The 11,454-nt window shown below is 40.4% G+C and overlaps 2 protein-coding genes across 2 annotated transcripts in view; both read right to left on the bottom strand.

Moving 5' to 3' along the window:
* The window catches only part of wdr32 (WD repeat domain 32), a 6,591-nt gene extending 6,389 nt beyond the window's left edge, over nt 1-202 (bottom strand). Inside the window, exon 1 of the mRNA XM_020604150.1 lies at nt 25-202. Coding sequence (XP_020459806.1) covers nt 25-202 — 178 coding nt within the window. The remainder of the gene's footprint in view (nt 1-24) is intronic.
* A 1,557-nt stretch (nt 203-1,759) lies between these two features.
* marc1 (mitochondrial amidoxime reducing component 1) lies at nt 1,760-7,739 on the bottom strand. Its single transcript, XM_020604238.1, has 7 exons — nt 7,414-7,739; nt 5,415-5,585; nt 4,696-4,858; nt 4,440-4,583; nt 4,051-4,112; nt 3,812-3,883; nt 1,760-2,237 (listed from the first exon to the last, which is right to left on the bottom strand). The coding sequence occupies exons 1-7, from the start codon at nt 7,662-7,664 to the stop codon at nt 2,111-2,113; spliced, it is 990 nt and encodes a 329-aa protein (XP_020459894.1). The 5' UTR covers nt 7,665-7,739; the 3' UTR covers nt 1,760-2,110.
* Nucleotides 7,740-11,454: the final 3,715 nt, after the last annotated feature.

Genomic DNA, 11,454 nt, shown 5'->3' with positions numbered 1-11,454 from the left:
CCGACGACGGGGACCTGACGCTGCGCTCCGGCTGGTCCCCGCTGCTTCTCGGTGGCGAATGAGAATCTCCCCGAGCGATGTCATCGTCTTCGTCTGAGTCGTCGATGTCAGGGTCTGCTTCTTTGTCGGAGAGGTTGCTGCTACTGGGCCTGTCCCGCGACTCTTCGGCGTCCTCGCTGTCGCTCTGGTGCTCCGAGCTCATTGTAGCAGCGTCCACAGCCGTTTATGTCTCGAGGCGCAGCGTCTCGGCTCGACCGACTCCAGGTCACCTACAGAGCATGAAACTGTGTCTTCCGCCAACCCTCTGGTGCTGTGGCAATGAACCTTAACCGCATAGGTTACGCTATACAAATAACATTTTGTTACTACCAGAGTTGGCAGCGCCTTATCGCCGCGCGGCAAATCCAGCTCCGTTAGCTAAAGTGCGACCGGAAGACCACAGATGTAGTCTTCAAAATAAAAACACACATTTGTTTTTCTAAGAGCATTGTGTGTCTGTGTGTGTTAAATAAAAACAAAACACATGGGTAACTTCTTTTTTCATTCTAATCGCACTTTTTATTTATTTGTTGACGGTTTTGTTAATTGAATTATATGTCAACAAATCAATAGGAATTTTAAGTTGAAGCGTTCAAACGGAATTTTGATGTTCCTAATTTAATTAACTTGACAAACTCTCTTCCCCCAAAACAAATGCAAAATAAAAAGAAATGACGAAGTTCCACTTCCTTGTCCACTTTTGGGAGCAACCATAATACATCCACGGCATCCGTAGTCAGCTAGTCGTTTTACACTTGTGTAAAGAACCTAACAAACTAAGTGCTTATAATGAAATATAATCGCCTCTATTTTAACTTCTCTATTTTTCTGTATTTTTGTACTGAATTACAAACTTTTAACAACTATAAGCAGGCCTACAATTTTACAGTTTTAAAGAACAAAAAGACTTATGACATCCCTTCTATGAATGAATATCATAAATATGACTTTTTTTCTATTTTACATATATATGTCAAAGTAGCTTTTTGTGTTTTTGAATAAATGTCATAGTCTCTGTACTAGTTGCAGCATGTTGTAATAGAGGCGCTGTGGCCACTACTGAAATCCACACCACTTTGACATTTTACACACATTTATAAAATAAAACCTACACGTTAAAGGGTCCAGAAGCAAAAACGAGCTGCAGGGCCCTCATTAAACCCCCAAATGTTCAGGCTCTGTGCAATTTGCACAGCTGGAACTGAGCTGGAACTATTTGGCGCCATGCACTCTGTGGTATTAAATAAGTATTAATTTAGGAGTAACATATAGGGACAAGACTGAAATAGTGAAGTCTTGGGACACAACTCAAGATAGGGCCTCAAAATCCAGTAATAAAGCAGGGTACACCCACATGCATTATGAGGTCAGCTGTTATTGTTTTTAGTTTTATAACAAATTATCAATTAAACACAAACCGACCACCACAAAATAATACCGTTGCTTATGTAATAAAAGCACTAAGGCCGTGTAAACTGTATTCTGACTTGCTCTTGGTTTTAGTTACTCCATTCATACATGTGCAGTATCAAAGACGTGGCCAGCAGGTGTCGCCATTTCTCACCGTCAAGTGCGTAGAAACAATAAATGGCATTTTCAACACAATTGCTTCATATTGTCAGCGAGTACAGGAGTAAGTATAGCAAATAATATACGGCAAAATGATTTTCAGTCCTCTCTTCAGGGTATGTTCATAATTTAATAACCAATGAACTCAAAGTGTAGTTAGAAATGTGTTTAATTGAGGTTCCATTAGTCTTATACAAGAGCCATTCTATAAATACAGCAGAATAACAATTATTACAGTCCACTATAAAGACCACTTTATCATTGTTATATTTTGAGCTGCACATTATCTCTGTGGATTGGTCTCTCTGTGAATCGCAGCTCATTTGTAAAAACTGTGATATTTGTGGTTTTTAAATTAATTATTTATGTATACTACATCAGCTCTGGCATTTTCTTTAGTAAGGCCTAGCACAACAATTGTACAAATATCAAAGATTTCTCAATCCTTCAGAAAAGCACTGAATGTCCTGGCGCCACGCTTTTCCCGCCCTGGCTCCCTCTGTCAACAGCTGATCTTGTACACCACATCGCCGACCTGCAGGGTCCCCGTCTTCTTAACAGAATACAGCTGTCCAAACAACGGAGACGACTTGTAGATGTGCTTCTCGGATGGTTTGCACAGGCGATAGCTGTGAAAGAATTGCCATCAGAATGAGTTCAAAGGCATTTAGGTGCAACACTGGATGGGGAAAAGGCCACTATGACACTTCATGCAACACATGTGTTGTAGCTGGTAAAGGGGGAGCTAGTTTTAATTAAATTATATGATTAATGAATTACTGCTGGGTAGTCTAAATTTCCCACCAAGGTTAAATGTAGTCTTATGATTATAATGTTTTGTTTCACTCCTCCGATTCTGAGAAGGAGCTAAAGTTATCAAATACATGCAGTGCAGTAAAAGTACAATATCCGAGTATAAAGTAGCAGAAAATGAAAATACACCAGTAAAGCACAGACACATCCAAATTTTACTTAAGTGCAGTACTTGAGTAAATACACAGTACTTTGTTACGTTGCACCTCTGGCCACAACTCTGAGCCCACGGGTGAAATAGAAACGTCATTTAAATAAACTGAAATATAAGGAAAACTGTTGGATTTTATTGACACCAAATAGTAAAAAAACGTCACATTTTTAACTTCGTTTTTTTTTTCTGTCCTACGTGTGTAGGCTTTAATTGATTTTTTTTTTTAATGCCTTGTGGTACCGTATATTTACATCAGCTTCATTTTGGTTTTGGGGAGTAGCTTATCTGACAAAAGTTGCAGAAAGCTTTTTGTGGCTGCAGAGAGGCTGTGTGAAGTCTGATACACCAGTAGGGTTTGAGGACCACAGGTCTAAAAATGTAAAACATCTGTAGGTGTTAAGTGAAGCAGAAGAGAGCTTACGAGACGTCTTATCGCCTGCTCCTCATCTCTGCTTGTTGTAAGACTAGTGAATGTAGGCTACATTATCAGTGACTAGTACACATCAAAGCCTTTGTTGCTGGTTGAGTTACACTGTGGGTATGTGCCAAAGGAAAAAGAAAAACCATCTCCAGTTTTATACTTATTCAAAACTATCCATTGTGAGTCTGACAGTGTTACAGGAGCGCAATGTTAAATGTGAAGTTCTCTCAAACAGAAAAGCTTCACTTATGAGGACATATGAAAGATTTTACTGTTTATTGCTTTTACCATAGACTTTCAAACTGAATGCAAGTTAAGATGAAACCTTCAACCTTGTTGCAGTGGACTAAAATGGCATTTGATTTTATTTTGTTGATCATCACTCCCCTGTCATTCAGTGCCTCAGCAATCCCTTATTCTTCTTAAGAATGTAGGGGACTGGACAAAGGCACAGCTAAGGATCATCACCTTTATTTGGCCAAGTACGTTACAAACAAGGAATTTGTTTCTGGTACAGAACCGAGGCGGCCATCTACAGCATCAACTCAACGATGGCTCTAACCATCGGGGGCAACGGTGTCTTGCCCAAGGACACTTTGACACATGGACTGCAGGCACCAAGATTCGAACCCTGGACCCTCCGGTTGGGAGACGACTGCTGTACCCACTGAACCACAGCTGCCCCTGCTAGTTTATTATAATCTATCATTCATAGCAGAAGTAGTGAGCAGAAAACTGCCCAATCTGGCAACAATGATTATTACCAAAATGCAACAAATGAACCATTCCTAAATAATACCAAGTTCAGATTTTACCTTTTCAGTGTTTCCAGAGGCTCTTTTCTGCTGATTATACCAGTTTCAGGATCCACCGTGGTCACAAGGCATCTGGAAAAAGTTCACATAAAAAACAGAGACTGATACATTTAACATCAAATAAACCCTCTCTGATGGATTTAATCTGTATCAAGGGAATCAAACTCCAAACCCCAGCAGCAGCGGTATTCACCACTGTTTGTAAATGAAGTGATTGTGTGAAGCATCCACCATGTTACCTTCCACATGACATTACACGCTGCAGTCGCACGCTGCCAATCTGGATCTCTTCCCACGAATCCTGAAAAAGCAAAGCAGTTGGTTTTGAAGTTGGAGATAAATTTAGTCCATGCTGCTCACACTGAAAAGGGCGAGGTATTAGTCAGAAGTAAAGGACAGACAGGAGGGAAACGTAGCCTCACGGGCTATAGTGTAGAGGCACGGTGGATCTGTTATTTTTAAGACACTTGTTTCTAATCTAATCTTTTAATGACTGTCTGATATATTTTTCTTTATTTATGTAACCAGAATTTCTAATCTTTTAGCCAAATATATGAATAAGCATGGAATAGAAATCTGAGTAATATTTGCTGATGTGATTCTTGTTGGCAAACGCTGGACAACGCACCTCATCAAACGGCTCACAGTCACTTATCACTATGTTCGGGCGGAAACGCTCCACTGTGACGTCCTTCTCTAACCTGCTGCTGAGATCCTTAATGGAGGCCTCTGACAGCAGCATCACAGGTGCGACATCTGGGTACACCACCCGCTGGATGAACAGATCAAGTACAATCATAAATGTCAATGCTGGGTTTTTCAGTTCAGAAAGGCTTAAAGTGAAACAAAAGGCAGGACAACAGTATCTTCCGCCCAGTTGCTACCTCATCCAGTGGGAACAGAGGCACCATCTCCACTGGTCTCCTGGCCTTCATCTGAGGTTCAAAGTGCACCAAGCGAAAGGTTTGCTCCGCCCCCAGATAACGAGTGAGCCAGCGAGATGCTTCGTCGCCGCAGTCCCGTCCCTGAATGTCAGTGCTGAACACTCTGCAGCACAATAATAACAACAAGAAGCACTAATTCAAGTCTGAACAAAAGTAAACAATGTAGAAGATGGAAAAAAAACCCCAGTGTGAACCAAGTACATCTTTCAAACCCAATATCTGAATCTACAGTAATAATACAATGGCTTTAGTGGACAAAAGGAGCAGAAATTAGAGCTTTGAAATGAATCATGAAGTATTTTGATCATCAATTAAAAGTTCTGGTCATTTTTCAAGGAAACTACAGGAACATTCACCGACTCCAGCTTCTCAGGTTGGAGGGTTTACTGATTTTCTCTGCTTTGCATCTTGCTAACTGAATATTTTTGGGATTCCAGACTTTTGGGCATGAAAAGAAGATTTAACGACATCATCCTTAAACTGCGCGAAGTTATAGCAGACATTGTTCATGCTTTTCTGACCCAACAAACTAGAAAATAGTTTTAATTAAGAGATACTGAAAATAGTTGTCAGTGGCAACCTTAGCAGAATGTGAAGCAAAAGAGCTAGTTACTCAATAAGAGAAGACTGAGGTGTCAAAACGGAACCGTGGGGCTGACCTGCAGTCAATGACAGAGTTGTCGGGCTGTTTGACAGGGAACTTCAGCTCGTCCATGTCCGGTCCGTTCAAAATAACCTGCCCACCCTCGCAGGTCAGCGACACCAGCACCAGACGAGGCTGCTGTCTGGCCGTCACCATGTGGCCATCCTCTGTCACCACCAGCCAGTGCCTGTGAACGAAACAAACAGAACTGGGAAACTCTCCCACTTGCACCATTCAGCATCCCTGGTTTACTTCCCAGGGTCCGGGCACTAAACCTGCACTCTGTGACAAAGTTACAAGAAAGGAAATAAAAAAAACAAAAAACAAAAAAAAAAGAAAACAAGACAGGACTGATAACATCACAGGTTACCATGGATATAGCAGTGCTGCTGACTCATGCTGAAATCCCACATTTAAATCACAATTTATTTTTACCCACCAGTTGGAAATTGATCTAAGAATTATATGCAAACCACGTTTCTTTGAGGATTTAAGCCAGCTCTCGATTGTTATGCAACAGCAGTACGCTGCAAAAATGCTCCATGAAATTTAAGCGAGAATATTTTAGATTTCGATTGTTTGACAAAAAGATTTGGCTTGATAAGATTTCCTTAAATAATTCCAGCTACCAGATCTTCTAAAATAAAATCTGATTACTTAAAATAAAATGAGTACTTTATAGATAAAAGTTCACACAGACAATACAGCCTGCCCAACCACATTGTGAACAAGCAGCCTTCGAGCTGGGAGAGGTGCCAACTGACTACTGGCGCTGTGTCTCTAGCTAGGACAATAGCAATTAGTGCATCCACCAAGTCAGACTACATTTTAAATATAAGCTATCCCACTTAGGCACAGAGTCTTTGCATGGTTTACACATTCACAAACTTCCTTGTGAACTCCTGCTCATTTATGCATTTCTCCTGCATTTCTTTGTGAATCGTCTGAGGTGTTACCACTGGAGAGCTGAATGAAACTTGGGCATTACCCTCAAAGTCTGAGGCTTGTAAGGTTGTAGGCCTGCTACACGTCTACATTAAACTCTTCACAAAAGTTCATAAATAACCTTGATACTGGGACACAATGAGGGACATTACCTTCCAAAACCAAACTGAGTGCCCAGTGAGTGGAACCTAAACAACAGCAGTTGGTAAGTTGCTTTTAGGTTTTCCTTTTTGTGTTCCTGGCTGAATTAAACTAGATGCACACTTGGAAAGAAGCAGCATCACTCTCAACACACCACACAGAACGCAAGTCAAAGCAAATGCAGGAGCTCCTTATTTTCTTACTAGAAGGCATCCAAACTTTATGGAAGCCCATTTCAATGAAACATTGTGAGTAAAGAAAATACTTTAGAAAAAAAAAAGAGTCAGGAGTGACTTAAAAAAAAAAAAAAAGCAAAACCTATTTGCTACAGAAATAGGCTTCCATAAAGAGAGACCAAACCTGTGGCAATAAAACAGTCAAGATGCCATAAAAAATGTTTTGGGGATTATTTTTTACAGTGAGTGCAACAGATATTAATTTAACCATGGAAAGTTTAGCTTATTAAGGCATTAGATATCTTAACCACACTTTTAACATGGCCATATTAAAAGTACTGGAACAAACACAAACTTGTGGATGTGAAAGGCCTTCAATCATGGACGCATTATGAGACAATGGACCTCTGGACACAAACATGTACAAACCCTAGCTCTCATGACAGCAAGAGCCTTAGACAGAAATAGCCAAATCATTTTGTCTATTTGTAGTCACATGTTTTAAACTCAAATTTACTCATTGTTTTTCTGTCTTCATACTTGTTTTGCATCTACTTTTACTCGTTTTGTGTCTCTTTGCGGTTGTTTGTCTGACAGTCATTTCATCACAGAGGCTTCCCAGGAGCCCCGATGGCCAGTAGACCCATTCAGTAATCCAGCTATGCCTTCAAGCTTTGATAATGCATCATATATAAATGCAGTGGAGTAGATGACAGCACACAGTGCGCATTATCCTTTGTGCACCACACTCACCGATCCCGCACCTCTCCAAAACTCAACCCGAGTTTCTGGCATTGGGCAAGAACCACAGGCACCGCTCTGCCAGACTTCAGAGGGTAAAGGAGGAGCTGCGATACTACGCCCACGCGAACAACTTTTTCTGGCTTTCGCAGGTATTTATATCCAAGACCAAGTCCCAGAGCAGCAACGCCAGCTCCGCCGATCAGAATAGCGGCCTTCTTATTCTGGGCCAACGCATTCACAGCCAGCGCCTTCAGGTCCATCTTGGAGCTTCGCACATGTTTTCGGGCATTGAACTCTCTTTAAAGGGACAGCCTCCACGTGTAACGTTTACTGCCCCTCGGTAATAAAACTCTCCTGTAGCCATCAACAGGTGCTGGCAGCATGGAAATCACACTTGCAACCGGTTAAAATGGAGAAAAGCTGACACTTACTTTAAGTCGTATGGACCACACTGAGCATGGAGAAAATAAAAAGACCAAAAGAATTGTCTTGAGATTTTGAGAGCCACAATAGTGGAAAAGCCTGGACAGTCTCAAGGCTCCAAGTCCATCTCCAGAGATCTGGCTGTTCCTGTGTCCACTGTGTGCAAGATGTTTACAGCCCATGGCGCTGTAGCTAATCTCCCTGGACATGGACAAAAGTGAAAAATAGATGACAGATTGCAACAAAGGATTGTTTGAATGATGGATAAAGAACCTCGATCAACTTCCAAACCAGTTCAAGCTGACCTGGAGGCACAGGGTGCAGCAGTGTCAGCTCTCACTATCCGCCATCTGAATGGTAGGAGACCCAGGGGGACCCAATGCTGACACAGAAATCTAAAATAATCCAGATTGGAGTTTGCCAAAACTTACCTGAGGAAGCCACAGCCCCTCTGGGACAATGTCCTGTGGACAGATGAGACAGAAGTAGAGCTTTCTGGTCAAGCACATCATTCTACTGATTTCAGAAAATGAAATGAGGGCTTCAAAGAAAAGAAGGTTCACTGATGTTTTGTGGTTGCTTTGCTGCTTCAGGTTCTGAATGTCTTGACTAATTATGAACTCTGAAGACTACCAGTGAATTCCGGGGCCCAATGTAGGGCCCAGTGTCAGAAAGTTGGATCTCCGTCAGAGGTCATGGTCTTACAGTAGGACAATGACTTCAAAAAGCACCAGAAGTGGCCAGCAGTGAGTCCAGATCTAAATCCCATAGATCACCTGTGAAGAGATCTCAAAACAACATCTGGGAGTAGGAACCCTTCAAATGTGAGAGAACTGGAGCTGCCGGTTAAAAGTGGAGCTGTCCAAAATCCAATTAGAGAGGTGGAAGAAACTCACTGATGGTTACAGGAGATGGCTGATTTCAGTTATTTTGTCCAAAGGGTGTGCTACCAAATATTAAGTTGAAGGTGTCAATAATTCTGTCCAGTCCATTTTTGGAGTTCTGTGTGGAATGGATCAGATTTGGCTTTTTTCTGTTTGTTTGTTTTTTTCAGTTGTTCCAATGCAAACAAAAGAAATAAACATGAGAATACCACAGAATTTGTGACTGCAGCAATTTTCTTGGACAAGTCGTGTGTTATCTGACAGAAATGCAGAGGTGCCAATGTTTTTGGCCATGACTGTACACAAGAGCACTTTTAACATTGAGTCCAAATTGGCAGAATTATGCGACAGAAACCTTTGGTTTTAACCTGCCAGGAATTTTTCCAAAAAGAGAGAAGAAGCTAAGTGACGTAACGCCATAGCTGACCTTCTCAGTGGAACTATTTCTGTCTTTGTCATAAATACTCAGGTCTACGGCCAAAGTAGAAAACAGCAGATGCTCCAGCCACAGGGAGTCAATACAGGGATCTGTCGAATGGATACTCCTTCTGTTGCAATTCTGTGCATGTCTAATGGCTGAAGGCAGATTCACAGGCACAGGGCCAGGCCTTACAAGCTGGTCTGATGTTTTAGTGGAGAGAACATTGCTCTATTCTCAGCAACTGACACTTTGATGTTTTAATTCTGTTTTTACAACAATTTGATTAGTGTTTTTATGCATTTATGGCCTTTCCCCTCCACATTTCCTGATCTTTGGTGCATCATTCTCTTTACTGAGCAGTGGATCAGATCGCCCAAGACATGTCTCAAGACAAATCCGGCCCCTTAAGCAATTCAGTGTACAAAGGGAAAAAGGCCTTCTTCATTTAACAGATCACAACCAGCAGACATACAGTACAATATGCAAACACTGATGAGGAGCCAAAACATGTGGGAACCCCTGATACACAGCATAATGTCAACATATACAGTAGCATCTGATTCTGTTAGACTGACCAACTGTGACCTTTTAGTAACTGGTTATTTGCACATGGACAGACTTCAAGTGCGCTGTGATCTTAAAACCCTGCATACCTTAACACAGAAATGAAACTTATAATACAAACAAAGCCGGGCATATCAAAGTTACAGAAGCACAATCACAGTTTACAGATATATAATGTTTAGTTTTGTGATGTGGGTTCAGATTTTCTCATGACCACTTTGTTTGCTAAAGCAGTGCTAATCTGTTTAGTACACGGCATCATGAGACATTTTGTAGTGTTTCCCACTGATACTGCAAATCAAGAATTAAGACACCAATGTTTGTCCTTTAATTAAAGATTATTGCTAAGTAAATGATTGGTTCATTTTATGGGTTCATAACATCCTAACAACTGTATAGAAAATGTCTCTGAAATAACTTTGCAAAGTATTAATGATAAAGAAAATACTGTAGAAACTTTCTTGAAAGCTTGATTTTAACCTAAGTAAGTATTCATGCATTATTTAGCTGATATCACAAACCTTTCAGATGCTCATATGCATTGAATTGCTTAATTGCCTAATTAAAAATCTGTCATTTTGTAAGCTCATCGACTACTATAGAAATAAATTCAAAGTCTAAGTGTACCAATCTCCATTGCTGTTATCACTACTGCAGAACCAAATTACATTATTTCAGGAAATCTAATGTTTTTTTTAGGAAATTATGTGAATATCAGGGCCAAACAAAATAAATTGTTACTAAATGAATTAGCTTAACAAAACCCAGCACTATGGGTGGGGCCTATTTAAAAGCTCATATTAACACCTTGGCCTACTGTAAAGTGAAGTGTTTCTGTTTTTTTGTCCACTCCTTGTTTGCTCTACCACATGATGATGAGTTGGACATAAATATACATGCAGCCACATAATGATACACCGCCATACTTTTGCTCGTGACTGACCTGCTGTAGGTTGTCAGAAACTGGACGTCAGTCAGAATTCCCAGGGGGAAACCATCTGGACCGAACGGACATTTCTATACGTTCAGCCGGCTTCGTTAACACAGCACACAGCACATGTTGATAAACAGCATGGAGGTGGTAAAACCACACGACTACTGCTTATATGATTTCTATTGTACACAAGAATGAATTTCATAAATCTCTCTGTAAATTATATCTCATCCTAGGTGGTGATTTTCTGATGAGAGCATCCAGGAAAACAACAGTAATACTCAAAAACTGTCAGAGGTTTTGGGTAAAAATCCATTTTTTTTAATGTTTTATATGGATATTCATTGCTATACATGGGCAAAATAGTACAATGCCAGACAAGATAATAGTCTCAAATGTACACACATCCCTTGGCAAATTATGATAATTTTTTTTATTATTATTAGTGTTCAAGTACTACTTTGCCCTCGTCATCATTAAAAATATTCTTTTCCAAGCAAGAAACAGAGAAACCTGTTCATGCTAGTGCAACATCATGTAGTTCTACTTTAAAACTAATACAGTACTTGCATAAAATATACAGTAGGCTGTTGTTTTCTTGGTCACTTATTGTCAAAATCAAGCCAAAAATATCATAATCATCACTTTTCTTTCAGTATCATGTGAAAATAATACTTTGATAAGATACAGTCCATCACAACAGGTCCACTTCCCTAACACAGTTGCTCAGGAGATGCCCGAGTATAGCTCAAACAGTATTTGCAAAAAAGTTTTGAAACTTGATTTTTTTTTTTTTTTTTTTTTCACGGGCTGTTACAACGCAG

The sequence above is a fragment of the Monopterus albus genome, unplaced genomic scaffold, assembly GCF_001952655.1.
Source record: "Monopterus albus unplaced genomic scaffold, M_albus_1.0 scaffold64.1, whole genome shotgun sequence".
Taxonomy (NCBI): domain Eukaryota; kingdom Metazoa; phylum Chordata; class Actinopteri; order Synbranchiformes; family Synbranchidae; genus Monopterus; species Monopterus albus.
This window is presented reverse-complemented; position numbering and strand designations above follow the sequence as displayed.